The sequence below is a fragment of the Candoia aspera genome, chromosome 1, assembly GCF_035149785.1.
Source record: "Candoia aspera isolate rCanAsp1 chromosome 1, rCanAsp1.hap2, whole genome shotgun sequence".
NCBI lineage: Eukaryota > Metazoa > Chordata > Lepidosauria > Squamata > Boidae > Candoia > Candoia aspera.
Genome location: NC_086153.1, coordinates 271301508 through 271322946, shown reverse-complemented (window position 1 = coordinate 271322946; position 21439 = coordinate 271301508). Strand labels below are relative to the sequence as shown.

The following is a 21439-nucleotide window of genomic DNA, read 5'->3' as shown; positions in this document are numbered from 1 at the left end:
GGTAGCTGCAAGTTATACCAATTATTTTTGATCCTAGTTTCTGTCTGCAATGGAGAACAACTTGTGATCCTCTTCCCCATGGCACCCTTTTATGAACCTGAATATGGACCATGGTCAAATATATTCCTCCCCACTTCTGCCACTGCAGAAACCTGCAGCTATGGGTACAGCTATCAGGAAAAATGCCTGATTGGAGCTTTGCTAGTATGCTGTAATTTCACCATCAGAACTTACAAGAGGCTTTTAAATGCAGAAAGAATGGTGGCTTTGCAGCAGGAATTTTTCTGTCATGGCAAATATTGTTACTTACATATTTATTTAGTAAATGACCAAATGAATGTACACAGCAGCATATACTGAAAATGTGCATGCAGGAAGAGTACTAGCTATTTATTTTATTTCCCTTTACTGTGGAATAAGTAAATGGATTTTTGTTGCTCTAGGACTTGTGATGGCTCACCTGGCTCATGGTGTTTTTGTGAGGACAACTGTGGGTCAGTTTAAACTCTTCAGGGATTGAGAAATGGAAACAGTGTGATGGAGTAAGCTAGAAACAAATCAAAATATCTCCCCAAGAGAACTAACTTATTTAGCATAGTTCAGTAAAAGCAACCCTTTGGCTGTGAGCATTGCTTTAAAATATCTAGAATAATGTTTTGTGAATAATGAGAGGTAGTGAGAGGTCAGTTTCCGGGACAACATCCAGGACCCAAACAGTCAGTTATCACATTAAATGACTGTAAGCATTCCACCCCCACCCCCCCACTTTAAAACAGTGGGTTACTGGCTCTTTGCTGTGAGTCATAAGGCCAAAAACCATGTTTAGTCTGTTTTCGTAGACCCTGATGAGAAATTAGAGGTCAAGTCTAGTATGTTTTTTCATACATCAGAGCCCTGCTTTTATCTGAAAGACTCTGCTTCAGTTTCCTCCATTACTGCTGCTTTCAACAAAGGAGAGTGTAAAGAAGTGAAGTTTAATTTAGCTTCTAATTTCAGTTTCCTGACATTTGTATAACAGCCCTATGCATGTTTACTCAGGGCAACGTTTTACTGAATTCAATTGGACGTACTTCCTAATAAGTGTGTTTAAGGATTGTAGCTTTATTCCATTTTCCCCCCCTTTCTTGAACTATTCCTTATTTGGTTTAAGCACAATTACTCATCTTCTCCAGATAGCTTATGAGACTTCCTGATAACACATATTCCAAAGAGAGAGAATGTGGCAGGCAGACAGAACATATATATGTTCTGAAACATAAAATATGTTTCCTGTTTGGCTCGAGTCTTTTTCTATTTCCAGTGGCTAACTGAATAATGTCAGCTCTCTTATCATTAGATGATTCGAATCAGTTAAAAATGGATTAGATTAATTGCCTGGAACCAATTTTAACTCTGGACCACTTTTAATGACACAGGAAGCAGGGACAGTTTGCTAGCAGCAGATTGTCTGCTTTCAAGAAAAATAACTCTTTGGAAAAGACACATATTGGTCCTGTCTGGGTCAGCATCCTTTCTCTCTTACATCGGCAGAGGATCTGATGCAGTTGAGGCACAAGCTTTGGGATCCAGCTTTCAGGCTGCTTCTTCTACTCACCACTGACATTCTCTTCCATCTTGACAGGCATAAGAGGGCTCTGTGGAGCAGAGTCTCCACTCAGGGAGTAGCTGTGCTCTGCCTGGATGCCAGGAGTGGGAGGATCCAGATCCATGTCCAGCAAAGGGTTCTTTTCAACCAGCATGGGGTCATCAAAGAAGCTGTTGAACAGTTCATTGGAAAAGTCCTCCATGTTCTCAGAGAAGTGGTCAAAGCTCTCGGAGAAATGCTGAGAAAAGGGATAAGGGAAAGAAAAGTGTGAACAGCATCATCTCCGTGAGAGACTAGAGGGCCTTCTACTGAAATGTATCCCAAGCCAGGCACACTGGAAGCCAAATCATTTGGATGAGAAACAACTATATTCATCTTTTATTCCTTCTGTTTTCACAGCTCCAGAAAAAACCAACCAGCCAAAATCCACAATGAAGTATACGCCTGCCCATTTTCTTCACCTTAATTTAACTATCTTAATTTAATGCATTTTTATTCTTTCTGTATTCTGTCTTTTCCAACAACAGGCTAATGTTTTATTGAAATGAATTAATTGGAACATCAGAATTACAGGTTTGCCAACACTGGACTATATTGCTTTTTTTTATATATAACTCTGAAGCCTTCTAAACGTACTATCTTACAACTCTCATCTTCACTAGTATGTACACTGTTGGTGTGCACTTTTCAAACTATCAAAGCATCTTTGTAAGGTTTCTGTGCAGTGACAATGATCAAAAGCATATACGTATGCCTAAATTATTTTTTATAAAATGCCTTTGGAATATCATTTTGTTGTTCTTACAAATAACTGTGAAATCAGATTGTTATATAATCAGATTTATAGGCTGAGGATGGAAAATTATTCATCATGAAAAGAGACGCGACTGGATTATCATAGAACATATCCTTCTACAGCCTTTTTTTTCCTACACAGCATATCCATTTGTAGAAAGCTTTGCCATATTATACTTTGGAGAAACCTTGGCAGAAACCCACGCACCATGATACTGATATTTATTCAAAATACTGTTCAATATTAATAAAGTACAGAAGTTCTTTTTATAATGTAATCCAATTCTATGTACCCTCAGTGCACAGTGTTGTAACTTCAGAAGTAGACTGAACAGTAAAGAGTCATGAGCATCTTATCATGTATGTTTACAGTGCAAGCACATGTCACAAGTCACACTAAAGTACTAACAGCTGTAGAAGATGCAAGATATCATACTGCTGCTTCAGATTATACTTTATAAAAAAAGTGCCCACTTCATGCACATCACTACAGCTATGTAGGAATGCAGCCGCTGTGTGGGCAGTACAATTTCACTGAAGTTCAGTGAGTCCAGACTTAATTTCTCTTCATTCATACTGTGTTTGCTTTTTAAACACACACACACACAATTTATTGCATGTACATTTTCACCGGGAAGGAGGAGTGCGGGTTTCATAATAAATTCTGTAATACTTCATAGCTGTGCAGCTACATAGATGCATAGTGAAAATAGCCTTCAGGAAAACCTGTGAATTTTCTCTTGGCAAAATCCCTTTCCTCCAAATAAAAAATGAAGATGGGTGAAAACACTTTAAAAATCATCCTAACACTCGCAGATTGAAATACATATTAATCTGTAACACAAGGAAACTACAGTCTTTGAAAAAGGTGGCATAAAAGTTGTTTGGGGTAAAAACAGAATACAGGAAAAGAAATAAATATTACCAGCGGAATGGGATGGGGACTATATTATGTGCAGTGTGAGTAGACCAAATTACACAATGAAGGAAAACCAGTAGTGTTTTAATCTTCAGATCTAAACACATTTTTCATTATCATGTTACTTGCATCTGAAAATGGTTTTCCAGATCATCATGTGTGGATGATGCTTATTGCAGGAAACACTATTATAATCAATGCTATTTCTTTCAGCACTTAACAGTTATGGAGCTGATCTTTCAAAAGTTGTTTTGTTATCTTCCTTAGTTTTTTAGAATATCCTACCAGGATATTTTAAAATATTCTTTTTGTTTTTGCAATCTAAAATACGTCGCCATTAAGTGTTCACACAGTGACTTCTTAAAGTTCTTCCCTTCCTCACATTCTTCTGAAAACTGTATCCCTTCCTATTCTGCTCACATGACTCAGCTTTCATATAAGAAACAGGAATACTTTCATACAATGTCCAAAACCAATCCGTCCACTGAATTTTAAATAATGCAAAACACGAGGAACTTACAAACAAATACTATATGGTACAGATCGTGTCACTGAGATAACAAGAAGCCACCTCTAGTCCTAGATATGTGTGGGTTCCAAGACCTACTATTCCTGTCCATTTTTAAACAAATTTAATGAAATAAAAAGAAAAGGGGTGCTATTTTTAATTTCCTTGAGGCTTCTAATAATATTTGTGAATATTTGGCTTGCTGACAGTGTTTAACTTGACTTGGTCATATCGCAATGATTAAAGAACCCACATCCAATAAATCAAAACAACTGTTCTAATATAGTATCTTCCAGTTTTGCTTTTTTTTTTCTGGTAAAAAAACTATTGTTCCCAATTTTTTAACATCATTTGGAAGTAAACCTGAATTCCTACCCTGGTAGGATGGATCAGGAGTTCCAAAATCTAAAGAAAATTAGTTCCCTTGAAAAGGAAAAATGGATGGTATTAAACTTCTTCCACCCACTGGGAAAAAGGGCCTGAAGAACTAATGGAACTACCCATCTTAACTTTACTAGGACCTGAGGCAAGTTTGGCAGTTCCGTCATCAACAGAAAATGACCACCTGGAATGAGATAAGAAATCAAAACCTCGCTTTCAAGTTATCTTACTTCTTCAATGAAAGTACTGAAAAGAACCCATTTTCAGTAAGAGTTTCATATCTGGAAAACAGAATGGAGTAAAACTATCTTCTTGCATCTTTGTGCTTCCTCCTCTCCTTCATACAGGCTCCACTTCCATCAACATTCCTATGAACATGCTAGTTATACTTCTAGAAGAGGTCCTTATTGTGTTGATGTCATTCCTTATTCATGGAGGGGAGGGGGGCACTTTAGGCAGCATTGCATTTTTTCTCTAATCCATCTTTGTTTTTCCATTCTTTCTCTTTCTTTTACACATATACTCTTGCACACTTACAAAACATAAGAAGAAAAAAGCTGGGATTGCTTTGTTTTAGGATTCCTTTTAACTGATGCTATTAGTGTTAATATGTTTTCTACTACAGATTAAGGTTACTATGGTAACTAATCATTTTGGCTGGGTGAAGAGGTTGAATTTAATTGTCCCCTTTTCACATGTTAATGGTTGCATTGCCTAAGGGAGGAACTTGCCTGGACTTGTTTTAGTTTCAGTTTCCCTTCTGTGTAGGCTTGCAGAGAATATGCAGCTGAGAGAAATCTCTCCCTCAGCAAACAGCCTTTAAATATGTTTGTTTTCTGTAAATAAAATTATTTTTATAGAAATGCCTGGTGCGTGACTTTTCTGATCACTCCTGGCCCAAATGGTTCCTAGCACTCTGCCAACAGGTTATGGGCCCAGTAAGCAGCCCAGTAAACCCAGTAAGCCCAGTAAAACCTAGAGAGAGAATAGAGAGATCAGCTCCACACCTCATGCACAATTTAAAGGCAGGTAGCAAAGACTCTTCAGCAAAGAATTGTTACCTTGTTGTGGTGCTGGAGCTTGAGCACCTCAATGGTGCCATGAGCTAAACCATGAAGGGACACCCAAGACGGGAAGGTCATGACAGAGAGGTCAGACTAAATGCAATCCCTGGGGAAGGTAATGGCAACCCACCCCAGTATTCTTGCCGTGAAAACTAAATGGATCAGTACAACCAGAGATATGTCGGTATACCATCGGAAGATGAGACCCCCAGGTCAGAAGATGGTCAAAATGCTACTGGAGAGGAACAGAGGATGAGTTCAACTAGCCCCAGACATGATGACACAGCTAGCTCAAAGCCGAAAGGACGGCTAGCGGCCGACGGTGCTGGTGGTGAAGGGCGAATATGATGTTCTAAGGATCAACACGCCATTGGAACCTGGAATGTAAGATCTATGAGCCAGGGCAAATTGGATGTGGTTATTGGTGAGATGTCAAGATTAAAGATAGACATTTTGGGCATCAGTGAACTGAAATGGACTGGAATGGGCCACTTCACATCAAATGACCACCAGATCTACTACTGTGGACAAGAGGACCACAGAAGAAATGGAGTAGCCTTCCTAATTAATAGTAAAGTGGCTAAAGCAGTGCTTGGATACAATCCAAAAAACAATAGAATGATCTCAATTCGAATTCAGGGCAAGCCATCTAACATCACAGTGATCCAAATATACGCCCCAACCACAAATGCTGAAGAAGCTGAAGCAGAGCAGTTCTATGAGGACCTGCAGCACCTACTGGACAACACGCCTAAAAGAGATGTTATTTTCATCACGGGAGACTGGAATGCTAAGGTAGGCAGTCAAACGACACCTGGAATTACAGGTAAGCATGGCCTGGGAGAACAAAATGAAGCAGGACATAGGCTGATAGAATTTTGCCAAGACAACTCACTCTGCATAACAAACACTCTCTTCCAACAGCCTAAGAGACGGCTTTATACATGGACTTCACCAGATGGACAACACCGAAATCAGATTGACTACATCCTTTGCAGCCAAAGGTGGCGGACATCTATACAGTCGGTAAAAACAACACCTGGAGCTGACTCTAGTTCAGATCACGAACTTCTTATTGCACAATTTAGGATCAGACTAAAGAGATTAGGGAAGACCCACAGATCAGCTAGATATGAGCTCACTAATATTCCTCAGGAATATGCAGTGGAGGTGAAGAATAGATTTAAGGGACTGGACTTAGTAGATAGGGTTCCGGAAGAACTCTGGACAGAAGTTCGCAACATTGTTCAGGAGGTGGCAACAAAATACATCCCAAAAAAAGAAAATCAAGAAAGCAAAATGGCTGTCTGCTGAGACACTAGAAGTAGCCCAAGAAAGAAGGAAAGCAAAAGGCAACAGTGATAGGGGGAGATATGCCCAATTAAATGCAAAATTCCAGAGGTTAGCCAGAAGAGATAAGGAATTATTTTTAAACAAGCAATGCACGGAAGTGGAAGAAGACAATAGAATAGGAAGGACAAGAGACCTCTTCCAGAAAATTAGAAACATTGGAGGTAAATTCCAGGCAAAAATGGGTATGATCAAAAACAAAGATGGCAAGGACCTAACAGAAGAAGAAGAGATCAAGAAAAGGTGGCAAGAATATACAGAAGACCTGTATAGGAAGGATAACAATATTGGGGATAGCTTTGACAGTGTGGTCAGTGAGCTAGAGCCAGACATCCTGAAGAGTGAGGTTGAATGGGCCTTAAGAAGCATTGCTAATAACAAGGCAGCAGGAGACGACGCCATCCCAGCTGAACTGTTCAAAATCTTGCGAGATGATGCTGTCAAGGTAATGCATGCTATATGCCAGCAAATTTGGAAAACACAAGAATGGCCATCAGATTGGAAAAAATCAACTTATATCCCCATACCAAAAAAGGGAAACACTAAAGAATGTTCAAACTATCGAACAGTGGCACTCATTTCACATGCCAGTAAGGTAATGCTCAAGATTCAGCAATTCATGGAGGGAGAATTGCCAGATGTACAAGCTGGGTTTAAAAAAGGCAGAGGAACTAGGGACCAAATTGCCAATATCCGCTGGATAATGGAAAAAGCCAGGGAGTTTCAGAAAAACATCTATTTCTGTTTTATTGACTATTCTAAAGCCTTTGACTGTGTGGACCATAACAAATTGTGGCAAGTTCTTAGTGGTATGGGGATACCAAGTCATCTTGTCTGCCTCCTGAAGAATCTGTATAACAACCAAGCAGCAACAGTAAGAACAGAAGACAGAACAACGGACTGGTTTAAGATTGGGAAAGGAGTATGGCAGGGCTGTATACTCTCACCCTACCTATTCAACTCATATGCAGAACACATCATGCGACATGCTGGGCTTGAGGAGTCCAAGGCTGGAGTTCAAATCGCTGGAGGAAACATTAACAATCTCAGATATGCAGATGATACCACTTTAATGGCTGAAAGCGAAGAGGAACTGAGGAGCCTTATGATGAAGGTGAAAGAAGAAAGTGCAAAAGCTGCCTTGCAGCTAAACCTCAAAAAAAAACCAAGATTATGGCAACCAGCTTGATTGATAACTGGTAAATAGAGGGAGAAAATGTAGAAGCAGTGAAAGACTTTGTATTTCTAGGTGCGAAGATTACTGCAGATGCTGACTGCAGTCAGGAAATCAGAAGATGCTTAATCCTTGGGAGAAGAGCAATGACAAATCTCGATAAAATAGTTAAGAGCAGAGACATCACACTGACAACAAAGGACCGCATAGTTAAGGCAATGGTGTTCCCCATAGTAACATGTGGCTGCGAGAGCTGGACCATAAGGAAGGCTGAGAGAAGGAAGGTAGATGCTTTTGAACTGTGGTGTTGGAGGAAAATTCTGAGAGTGCCTTGGACTGCAAGAAGATCAAACCAGTCCATCCTCCAGGAAATAAAGCCAGATTGCTCACTTGAGGGAATGATATTAAAGGCAAAACTGAAATACTTTGGCCACATAATGAGAAGACAGGACACCCTGGAGAAGGTGCTGATGCTAGGGAGAGTGGAAGGCAAAAGGAAGAGGGGCCGACCAAGGGCAAGATGGATGGATGATATTCTAGAGGTGACGGACTCGTCCCTGCAGGAGCTGGGGGTGTTGACAACCAACAGGAAGCTCTGGCGTGGGCTGGTCCATGAAATCACGAAGAGTCGGAAGCGACTAAACGAATAAAGAACAACAACAAAAGCAAAGACCTGTGAAGATTTTCTTTGGAGCTACCTGGAGATTTTCCAGCAACTGCCGGTTTACAGGACAAAGAAGCCACCTGAGGTGACTTGCAAAAGAAGGAAGAAGCCATGGCTACCTCCCAGCCCTCAGCGATGCCTCTGGAGCGCTTATCAGAGACCAACTATTTGAATTGGGCCCTGAAGATGGAGATGTATCTTCGCAGAGAGAATCTTTGGCTGCCAATTGGTGAGCAAACCCCCCAAAGTTCCAGTGCTGAATGGCTTAGACAGGATGAGCGGGCTAGAGCCACCATTATCCTGGGAGTTGAGGACAATCAGCTAGTCCACATGCGAGGTATGCAGTCTGCAAAGCAACTTTGGGACGCTTTGAGAGACTTGTATGTAAAGGCAACAGCAGGGAGTAAAGTTACCCTGACAAAAAAGCTGTACAAAGCCTACCTTGCAGAAGGAGATAGCCTTACTGAGCACCTGCATTATATTCAGCAGCTGTTTGTTGAGTTGCAGGAGAGAGGAATGGAATTTACACCTCTCACAAAATCCTATATCCTCCTGTCCTCACTGAATGAAACGTGGGACACGCTGATTTGTATCCTGGAGGCTATGCCTGAAGCAGACCTCATCCCATCGTATGTTACACAGCGCTTACTCGCTGAATGGGAGAAGAGAGAGGAAAGATCCCCCCCCATCTCTTCTGGAAAGCTGCAGTACCAGAAAACAAGGGAAAAGAAGGGAAAGGAAGCTGAGGGCACAGCGCTAGCCAGCCAGCGATGCTTCACTTGTGGTTCAGCTGGACATTTGCAGAAAGACTGTGCCTTGAGACCCAAGAGTAGAAAGACAGAGAAGAACACAAGGGCAACACAGAAGAAGGCTCTTCAGACAACCCAGATTGCACAGGTTGCTGAGAAGGGTAATTCTGATGTATGGGTGTTAGATTCTGGGGCCAATTGTCATTTATGTAATTGTAAAAGCTCTTTTGTGTCACCGTCTAAAACTGAAAGACAAAGTGTATCTTTGGCTGATGGGTCTGTGACCAAAATTATGGGACAAGGTGACTTGTATTTATCCTGCTTGGGAGAAAATGTAAAAGGTGTGTTATATGTGCCAAATTTACAATCAAACCTTTTATCTGGGGCACAATTGGCTGCAACAGGGTATATCATAACATTTAAGAAAAATGGTTGTGAGATACGTAAAAATGAAAATCGTGTGCTACTGGTATATTAAAAGACTCCTTGTACATTGTGCAAAATGCAAGGAAGCCAAGCTGCAAGGCTGCAGTTGGCAACACTCCATATCATGACCAATGTGTACACCTGATGCATAGCAGATTTGGTCATGCTAATTTCAAGTATATAGCACAAATGCCACAACTGTGTGCTGACCTAAAGATAAAACCCTGTGACAAATACTTAGATTGTGTAGTTTGCAAAGAATGCAAAACACTAAAAGCTCCTGTGAGTAAGCACAGTGACAGAGTTACAACTAGACCTTTGGAAATTGTACACTCTGACATTATTGGTCCTTTTGCTCCAAGTCTTGGACAAGCAAGGTATGCAATGACCATCTCAAGGTACACGTTTATCTACATCTTAAAACATAAAGATGAGGCATTTGAGAAATTTAAAGGTTTTGTGACATGGGCAAATAGAAAATTCCCTAGGCCTGTATCTGCACTCCAGTGTGACAGAGGAGGAGAGTCCCTTTCTCACAAATTCAAAAGGTTCCTAGCCGAAAAGGGGATAGAACAAATTCTTTCTAACCCTTACACCCCTCAGCAAAATGGTGTTGCTGAAAGAAAGGGCAGAACCTTGCAAAATGTAATGGTATGCATGCTTAAAGATTCACATTTATCTTTTAAGTATTGGGGAGAGGCAATATCTACTGCCTGTTATGTACAAAACAGATTGTATAACTCTGATTCAGGACACTCCATTCCATTTGTTTTATGGTGTGAAACCAAAGGTAAACCATCTTAGAGTGTTTGGTAGGACTGCATGGGTTCATATTCCAAACAACAGAGAAGGAAAGGAGGCCCCACAACAAAGAAAGCCATCTTTGTTGTCTATGAACAAAGCCAAAGGAGCCACAGGTTCATAATGGAAGAGAAATTAATAATTAGCAAAAGGGCTTCTTTTGCTGAACAAAACTGGGAGATTAAATTCTAGCTCTCCAGTTGATCTGACCACAAGAGAACAGCAAGGACTTGCTGATGGTGATCTTTTGCCTGATGAGGACATTAAACCAGAAAAGCAAACTGAAGATCTGTCTGATGAGACAGATGCTTCTCAGGAAAGTGATAGGAGTCAAAATTTAAGCCCTGTATTACCTCGCAGATCTCAGAGGAGTAATAAAGGAATTCCTCCATCATGTTTTCAGGCTGAAACAGTAAAGGCTTTTCACATATTCACAGAACCTGAGTCTTTAGAACAAGCGAATGCTTTACCACCTGAGATTGCATAAAATTGGCATTCTGCCATGCAACAGGAGTTAGCATCCTTGAAAGAAAATAAAACATGGAAACTGGTAAGTCTACCTCCCAATGAACGCTGTCTGGGTTGTAGGTGGGTTTTCAAACTGAAAAGGGATGCTGATGGCAAAATCCAAAAATATAAAGCAAGGTTAGTTGCAAAAGGGTTCACTCAAAGGAAAGATTTAGACTTTGACAAGACTTTTGCACCAGTCACTAAAGGTGAATCAATTAGATTACTGTTAAAAGTTGCTGCACTCAAGGGAATGTCAGTTAACCACTATGACATTCAAACTGCATTTCTCTATGGTGATTTAGACCACAAATTATACATGCAGCAACCCCCTGGCTATGAAAAGGGGGAGAATCTAGTCTGTGAACTGCAGAAGTCAATCTATGGGTTAAAACAAGCTGCTAGATCCTGGAACCAAAAATTAGATGAAAAACTGCAGAATTTTGGTTTTGAAAAAGGAAAAGCAGATCCATGTGTATATACGAAGAAAGACAAACAAGGCTGTATGTATCTGTGCATTTACGTTGATGATTTGCTGCTGTTCACACCAACAGAAAAACAAAGGCTTGATTTTGAAGCCTGCATGAAAAGCCATTTCACATTAAAAAAAAGCCTTGGAACTGTGACAAATAACCTAGGTTTGGAAATACACAGGAAGAAGGATGGTAGCTTTCTGTTAAACCAAAGGAGAAATAATGTTGAAATATTGTAAATGGAAAGACATACAGAGTTGTCAAAGAAAATTGGTTTGCATCTTATTCTGTAGTATAAAAAGGGGAGTGTTAATACGTTTTCTACTACAGATTAAGGTTACTATGGTAACTAATCATTTTGGCCGGGTGAAGAGGTTGAATTTAATTGTCCCCTTTTCATGTGTTAATGGTTGCATTGCCTAAGGGAGGAACTTGCCTGGACTTGTTTTAGTTTCAGTTTCCCTTCTGTGTAGGCTTGCAGAGAATATGCAGCTGAGAGAAATCTCTCCTCTCAGCAAACAGCCTTTAAATATGTTTGTTTTCTGTAAATAAAATTATTTTTATAGAAATGCCTGGTGTGTGACTTTTCTGATCTCTCCTGAGCCAAATCCTTTCTAGCACTCTGCCAACAGTTAGGAGCTACAAGCATCCTAAATATGGTTTTGGGGAATCCAGGAAAAAAGATCTTCTAGATATGTTTAAGCAGCCAAAGGAGGGAGGCTGTTCAAATTTATAGTACAGCATTGGGAGAGAAAAGGTTAAACTTTTTCCCCAAGCTGTTTTCTAATAAAACAAATACACACACAACATGTTTTCCCTTTGGAGGATAACTAACAGCTTCAGGGGCAATTTTCACAGATCAAATAGCATTGGGAAAAAGAATTACCCCCATTCCACCCCTGGCTGGTGCTGTATTACTGCAGTTCTGTAGCAATTTCTTTTCTATTTGCAGCATCAGATCTAAGATTGGGAAAAGCCTAGGTCCATTTAACTCAGTATCGCCTACACTAGCTGGCAATAGTTCTCCACACATCATATCACAGATCACATCCAATGTCTGTAAGCAGTCAAGGTTATATGCCACAGACTAGCTGTATTCATACACCACACATAACCAAGTCAAGTCAACAGATGTTCACACAGCATGCTTAGCTTTTTTTATGGCTTAGGATGAAATGCAAACGGAGCCTGTTATTTCATTTACAGGTCAAGGTATTGGGCTAACCCAGAAAATGATTTAAATTGGTAATCAGGTTGTTTGAATGCAGCCATTATTTTCTATAGCAGTGGATAGCCTTGAAATTTACTAGTGATGAAATCTTGCAAGCTGGTTACTGAAATAGCAAGATACTCTAGATGCTCTAGATATCATTCAACAACTGCATATTTATTTCAGATTTATTGTGCAAAAGAAAAAAACCCCACCATATTATAATTATCTTATGTTTGAGTTAGAGTTAGAAAGGGAAATGCTTGGATGATGACATAAAATGTTCATAAATGACAGATGGAAGGCAGAAGAGAGAAAATATGATACGATATCAGGATCAGAGATTAAAGCAAACAAAAGAATAATAAAGAAGCTGCCTTTATATTCCACTAGCCAGTATATTGAATACAAATGTTAAGCACAATTACCTGTTCAATACCATTCTAAAAGCATCACCAAGTTATGCTTCATGAAGTTGCTTTTTAAAAAGATGCCATTGGATTTAGCAAGAATGTTGTTGCCAAAACTTTTGATAAGGTTTATAACTGCATTCAGATTGCATTAGATCTGATTTCTTTATACTTACATGGCAAGAACATCACCTTAACGCACACACAAACCTTGCTGGTAAATGTATAGTCATATAGGAAGGAGAAGATTGAGGATTTGAAATGCATCAACTTTTTCAATGTCACATTTTCATTTGTTGTTGGAAAAAAGCAGGTAATTACTTACAAAAGTTTAAAACAGAAGAATTTCAAAATTTATAATGCATTCCTGGAATGTTTGGGAAGTAAGTCCTATTTAATTCAATGGGACTTCATAGTTAAACAGTGTTCATAGTTAAGTATATAAAATGCTCAATATTTTTGGCTCTGAGTCCTTTATCTGACATTGGGTCAGGATCAGATACAGTATATATATATTCATGCACACATACACATAGATGCAAATGGGTGTCCCGTATGTACATGTAAATAAGTACAGTATACTTATTTGCATGTACATACGGGACACCCATTTGTGTACATTTGTGTTTACCTCTTCTTTCTCCCCGCAGTCCTACTGCAGATCTGTTTTCTGGCAGCCACAATTACCAGAGAAATAATGATCTATTTTCCCAACTCAGCTTCAAACTGCTCAGCTGAGTGGTAGAGGAAGAAAGTGGGGGTCCCAGATCCCATTGAAAGCAACCAAGCCATGGCAGTGTTTTGCACATCTGTGGTGCGTAGGATTCTTGACAGCAGCACAATAGAGAACATCTTTAAGGCTAGCCAATTTTCATGCTGCAATATGTGATCTTTTTAGTTATGCTGATTTTTTTTATCTATGGCCTTAAAAAAGTTAAGTAGTTACACTGAACTAAAATGTATATAAAACTTTAAAAAATAACTTTCCTTCTCTCCAGCATCCTGACAGGTTGTAAGAAAGCTTCTCTGTGCAAAATGTAAGAAGTCAAAAACTTCACCTAATCACTTCAACCCTCCTGAGAATAAGCCTACTTGTTTCAGCTTATGCATTCTGGAGCTTTGGAAGCTGGCTTGCTAGCTGGCTTCGAGCCAGTCATCCTCTCTCAGCCCAACCTATCCCACAAGGTTGTTGTGAGAAGGAGTGGTGGAAGGAGTGCTATGTACAGGGCCTTGAGTTCCTGGAGAAAAGGCAGGATATAAATCTGACTAACTAACTAAATATTTACATAAGAACTGTACATACGTAGTTAGGCTCACACTTTGTTGGAAGCTAAGATTTCTTCAGTAAGCTGTAATGGCTGGAGTCACACATAATACTAGACAATAAAATGTGTCTTAGAAACCCAATGGCTGAATTAAGCTAAAACCAAAACTAAGCTAAAACCAAACACATTACAACTAGCTGCCAGTGTGTCAAGTTACTGGCTCAGAAGCAGGAACACTAATGAGATTAATTCTACTACTCCTAAGTGTTGCTCAAACTTAATGTGGTTGTTTAAAAATATTTTTCCTCTATTACAATTATATTGCCTGCCTTTTAAAAGGTAGCATCCTCAGGGAAAAGATGGGTACGAATAAATATTTGAAGTGGTGCTTTATATAAAATACCAACCGGAAAAAACGGGCAGGGTTATAATACACCCCTCTGCTGCATCTTTACTTTCCTTGGGCGACAGAGGTTCTTTGCCTTATCCCAGGCTGACAAAACCCCTTGTCAGTCTTGCCAGGAAAAAGGCAGAGGGAGGAGATAACCTGAACACCCCGGATAGGACCAAGGGTAAGTTCCTGTTCCAAGTGGAAGGTCTGTTTGTTTTATTCAAGGACAATATCATTGTGTAAATAAATGCCAGGCAATGAGAAGGGTGCAGAGGTACTGGTGAATGGGATAGGTATTAAGTGTCGTTTATCAAACACCAGCCTTGTTCTTCAAAAAAGGGTGCAGAATAAAAGGGTGTGATTAGAAAAAGGCTCTAGTTTAATATATACTCAGTCGATGGGTCTATAATAGAAGCCACAATGTGGAATTATTTATGCTTTCAACTGCAGCTCAGTGGTCAGCATTGAGAAATCTTTCAAAATGCACACAAGAGATGTACATGTGATTATTCAAACAGATTGAGTAGCTACAAATCTCAAATGAAACTACACAGAATCCTTAAGTTGCTCAAAGAAATTGTCTGTAGGATGCTTACAAGGAAGGCAACATCTAATATCAATGTTCAATCATGTTCAGTTACTACTTCTGAACATCAAATGCCCAAATTTGCACGATTAATTCATTATTTCTACTAACACAGTTGATCATTTTTATCTGCTTTTTAGAGGTGATACGTCTGATACAAAGCAATGGATTGAACATGGGCATTTTTAAAAATTAATCTCTGTTAGTTAATCCACTGTAGTATGGATTACTAAATTTGATGTCCCAAAAGTTGGAGAAAATAAAATCAAGATTAAAAAAAAAAAGAGATCTGCTAGCAACCTTAAATATATGTTAGACTTCACTGTCTTTTTATTTAGATGGACCAGGAACTCAAAAAACTGACCTGTAGATTTAAAGAGAATTCAGGAATGAATTAAAAGATTTGGCCAGATAGTCTGAATAACTGTCTTGGAGAAAGTTTTCTTGTGAACTGGGAAAAAGTCTAGTGGCAGTTAGCCAAACTTCCCTAAGACTGTAGCTTAGACTTATGATTAGAATTCAGTTCCAACATAACCATGTTGTCTGGGAATTACAGGAATTGAACTCCAAGATAATCCTAAGGCACCACCTTGGGAAAGGCTGCTGTATACATTCTTCGCCTATATTTAATGAGGAGAACTGTATGAGAGAATAATGTTGCTTATATTTAGTGATTTAAAATATTTACTTACATGGCGTATTGTACACAGCTAAACCTGGAAAGATCGGCAGAGAATCCCTGCAACATTTTCATGATCCTCTTATGTATCTTTTAGATATAATTGCCTTCCATTATCCCTAGCCTACATGGTTGATACGCTACTGGCTGAAGTGTTAAGAGCTGTAGTCTAACACATATGAAAGATGCCACACTGGGGAGGGCTACTCTAAAATGTGGAAGAGCATATGAAAAGAAGGGTTCAAAATAATATTTTTGATTGCTGTGGCATGGAGCCATGAAACCCAAAACTATGCATTGGTTTGTATCTTGGCTTTTTTGTCATTTTGTTTGAATTGCCATAGATAAAACTTAGGCCTGTTTGCATCACTTTAGAGTAACATGCTATGTTATATTAAGTTATACAGAACTGATAGAGGACTAAGGAGATAACCCTGTGTCTGGACTGTACCATTCCAGATACCAGATTCAGATGCCAGAAAGATGGCCAAATCAAGCTCAGAGAGCACCAAGGGCTCCACAGTTCAACCCTGAGCTACACATATTCTCTTCTATTGGATGGCCAAATCCTTCATATACACAAATTCCTCTTTCTAGTATTTCAGTGGGAAAGAGTTCTAATGCTGGCATATTCACTATTTTATGTGAATGATACATTATTCTACAAAGGAATGCTATACGGCGAAATCCACATCTTTTGTCTTTACAAAAGACAAACTTAAGTTTATCCCCATAACAAGGACTAAGCCAGAACAATATTGACCCAAAATTAATTGCTTATTGAAGTAGAGCCCAAATAGTCCCAACTACCACCAATTTGTTGCTAGGACTAACACTTGCTGAGCCTTTCAAATATTAATTTCCATAATTAACTAATATGATCCCTCCTGAAACAGTTATTTCACCTGTTACATGGCAGGACCAGGCCATTTGTATTTTACATAAGACAGATGTTGGTGCTAGTGATGATACTCACACTAATTGATGCTGGAAGGTAATAACATTAAACCAGTAACATACTGAACAGCTGTTTCATAGAAGATGACAAGACTTGTTATCTCTTGTCTTAACAGGCAGAACCAGGTCAAATGGGCTTAAGTTACCGAAGGATAAATTTAACTGAATATTAAAAGGAACTCCTTGACAGAAAGCAGAGTGGAACTAAGAACCTAATGGACTATGAACTGCCCTCACTAGAGATCTTCAGAGTTGAGGCTGGACAACCACAGGTTGGGGATATTCTTCCTTTAGATTTCCTGTATGAAACAAACACTTAAGCTTCCTACCATCCAAGACCCTGTATGATTCAATGAGCCTATGATGCTGTGTCTGATGATACATCATCTTCCTCAACTATGCCTCTCCCTTTTATCTCTGACCAAGTTCTCATTTACCAGATTAGTACTAAACACAGTATGTCTTGGAATAGTTTCCTCCTCACCCCCACCCTAGCAAGTAGCTTACGCACTTATTGTAGTTTATGCTCTGAGATAAGGCATAATTATGGTAATTGCTAAAGATGGTATAAGAAGCAGATATTCTTGAAGGAAAAAAAACACTCCTTGCACACTTCAAATTTGGAAATTCTATTTAATTTCAGGCAAGGCAACAGATTCAGGGGTGAATCACTGTTTATACATCCAGGGGGATGAATCAAGGTTGAAAAGAGTTGAAAGCTATTAAGGATACCCCCTGGTGAGATCAGAGGTTCTCGGCTTGCCTTTTTTCAAGCTTGTTATCTCCTATGGGTGGAGTTCATATTTCCATACAAAACCATAATGACCTGTCAGTGACCCAAAATAATCAGCAAGAGTATGAATCTAAAGCAGTCTGGAATTTCCTAGCTTCAACAGCAACCATTCTTTATTATTCCTTACCTTCCTGAATATTACTTTCCAAATGGTCAGACTGCAACTTAAATTTTTCCAACTCCCAAGGGTGGCAAGAGGGGAGGGGAGGGGAGGGGAGGGGAGGGAAGTCGCAGCCCGAAAGGACTCAGATTGGAAAAGGATGACCTAGCACAGTGTTTCTCAATCTTGGCAACTTGAAGATGTGTGGACTTCAACTCCCAGAATTCCCCAGCCAGCCTTGCTGGGGAATTCTGGGAGTTGAAGTCCACACATCTTCAAGTTGCCAGGCTTGAGAAATACTGATCTAGCTGGATAGAAAATGCTTATTGAGCCTGAAATCTAAAACCTTCTGGAAAGAGAATACTGTACAGGATCTTCTCTTTGGTTTTGAAAATGTATTTTATGCAAGGATATTACACTGATTTATAAATGTGGTATCTAGTAGTTCTGCTTCATTATTGCTTAGGCAAGTTTCCTCAAACTAAACCAGGAACTGCAAATTCTGGCCCTCAGATGTGGCCAAACTACAACTTCCACCATCCTTCAGCATTCACCATTTGAATGTGTTTCATCACATTTTTGCTTCAATTGATAACATTTGTTTTTTTCAAAAATCATGTTTAAATCCATATGCATTTTTGTGCTCATTTCTCCTAATATGTAAGTTATTATTTTTCATTAGATATATACTTTTTGTCAGCAGTTCTTCCCATTTAATGCTTTTTGTGTGTGCTTTTCCTTATTTTTTCCATTTTATATGCATTTTTGGGAGTTGCAAACTATCCATGATTTTTTTTAAGTGAATTTCAGCATGCAAGCATGTTCCAGTTCACACTGAGGAACTGGCTGAGTTTGCATAAACATGTGAACCATCCCAAGTAAAAAATCTTTTGCAGCAGGCATCATAGAGCAAGAACCATTCTGGGACCATTCTGAATTTACCAGCTGATAAAGTACCAACTACCATGAGACAAGACATGTTGGGAGTGGACCACCCTATTTGTGGAGAAGGTTGCTAATTTTAAATGGGGTGGGTAGCAAAATTAGAAGCACAGATTCCACATGTTCTGTTATCTCCTCCTGTCACCAGTGTTTTCTTTATCTTTCTCAATCTCTTCACCACTCCCCCTTCACAGCCAAGAAAAGCCCCATGTGTATTCCCAAAACAGCATTAGTAAGGAGCAGTCAGGGTGGGGCAGCCAAAGTTCACCAGCCCCATTGTGGGGCTATGGATTGTCCCTTTTCCAAGTCAAAATTTCAGGTTGCTCCTTCCAGTCAGTTGTCTCCCATGCACTGGGAGATATGAGGTGTAACTCTTGATGAGAGAGGCGGGTACCACCCTCCAAGCCTAAGCTATCTTTAAACTCCATAGGAAAATCTGCTCCTGCTTAAGCCATCTCATTCCTGGGGCGAGCATCTAAGACTGCCAAGCCATTGGCTGTGGCACCCGTTCTCTTTCAGGAATGGATGTGTGATTGAAAGAGGCCTCCAAACATATTTCTACCACATGTTCTCACTATCGCAACCTCACAATCAAAGCTGTCAAAATAACATCAAGAAAGCAGTTGTAAGCCTTTGCCTGCTGATAGATAGACAGAGTGTGTGTGTGTGTGTGTGTGTGTGTGTGTGTGTGTATGAAGTTTATCTCAGGAATCAGGCTGAACAAACATAAATCTGATCTATTCTTGAGCATCCCTTTTCTGTGAAAAGCTAGAATTCTCTCTTCTTCTTTTTTCTTCTGGCTATGCCCTGTCTCTGCATTTTTTAGATATAGCTTCCCTCACTGCCTTCAGATTCAAACAAGTTCCTCAGTCCTGATATTCCTACATTAAAATAAAAAGAGAGCAGCAAAGGACCAGTATGGCTGGATGGAAGCCCACATCCAGAAGATTTAGCCTCTCTGCAAGTCAGAGGTTGTTCTTCTCATGCTGGCCAACTGTGCCAAACCAGGAGGGAATTCTTATAAGTTTTCCCTTTGTGTGTGTGTGTGTGTGTGTATTCCTTCTCTGCCTGCCAAGATAAATCTCCAGTTCCAGCTGTGACATCTGCATTTCCTTTCTCTCCTTTCAGTAAGGAATGAACCTTCCCCCACCACACTCCAGCTTCACAGTTGAGGTTTCCATTGCTCTTTAAGAAAAGAAGCAGCTCTACACTTCCACCCATTCTTTACATGCTTTAAAACAAAAATGTGATGGTAAATTTTAGTGCTCATTAAACTGACAGTGCTAATAAGAGACAGGCATCATATGTGGAGTGGCTAAGCATAGTTTGGTCTGACAATGAGGTTAATGTACCTCAGCTCTTACTGGCATCTCCTCCCTGTATTCTCTCCCCCTTTTCCTGTTGTTTAATGCTTTCTTCTTAATCAATATATATCAATAAACATCTGACTTGGAGTTTCCATGCTTTCCACCAACTGATGGTCACCTTATGTCTTCATGGTATATGTGTAGTGATGGACACAAATGTATGCTCAAGGAACACATACGTACAAAACATGTGTGCATGCTAAGTGGTTTATGGACCAAAGGTCTATATGTATAATTGTGTCAATAACACATCATCATATCTGACTTCCAAAAGGATTGCATTTCAAAACTGAGTTAAAACAATTTGTTTGGGATGAATTTCCCCTCATTTTTCCAATGGGTTCTCATCATTTCTAATTTCCGTTCCCAATCATAAGTTCATAGCCATCTTTCATACAATCTTTTTTTATAAATGGACCAGTTTCACATAGAAATCACATTACAAACATGGAGTGTAATTGTAATTGTGCTAACCCTACTTAAAACTCAAAGGGGCAAAAACTCTAAGCAGTTTGTTTCTTGCCATTTTCTTCTGTTTTGCTCTCAATTTCATAACATCACTTTCTCTTTCCATGAAGAGCAGTCTGGGAGATGTACATACAGATTCTCTCAATTTAGGTATCCCAGTTGCTTGCTTGGTTTATATCTTGCATTTCTACCAAATGATGCTCAAGGAGCTAAATAACCCATTGTGATGAAACCATGGTTAGCACAAAGTTAGTACATAAGTTCCAAACCTACATTAAGCTATGCTTGTTAATACTATCTGCCTCTCAATCAATTTATTTTATTTTATTTTATTTATCATATTTATATAGCTCACACACATGTGACTCTGGGCAGTGTACAACACAACAGTTAAAAACTCCATAGCAATCTAAAAACAATCAAACACTAAATAAAATAAGCATATAAAGTAAACATATAAATCATGGATTGTCAGTATGGCTTGTTTCAAAGAAGGAAGAGGAGGAGGGAACTATAGCTGAAACTATATCACACTGTTACATAAGTAAAAGAGAAAAATCATTTTTTTCCCTCTAAACTGTCCTTAGGAAAGAAGGAAGTTCTTGTACTTAAGTTTTTTTTTAATGAGGTAAGAATGAGGGTGCCACCCTTTACTAGAATGTAGGGGTACAGGGTCACAGGAGACTGGAATGCTAAGGTGGGCAGTCAAATGACACCTCGAATTACAGGTAAGTATGGCCTGGGAGAACAAAACGAAGCAGGACATAGGCTGATAGAATTTTGCCAAGACAATTCACTCTGCATAACAAACACTCTCTTCCAACAACCTAAGAGACTGCTTTATACATGGACTTCACCAGATGGACAACACCGAA

At 39.4% G+C, this 21439-nt stretch overlaps 1 protein-coding gene across 1 annotated transcript in view; it reads right to left on the bottom strand.

The window, feature by feature from the left end:
- Nucleotides 1-21439, bottom strand: part of CREB3L1 (cAMP responsive element binding protein 3 like 1) — a 133083-nt gene that overhangs the window by 74356 nt on the left and 37288 nt on the right. Inside the window, exon 2 of the mRNA XM_063289667.1 lies at nt 1595-1823. Within this exon, the coding sequence (XP_063145737.1) occupies nt 1595-1823 (229 nt within the window). The remainder of the gene's footprint in view (nt 1-1594; nt 1824-21439) is intronic.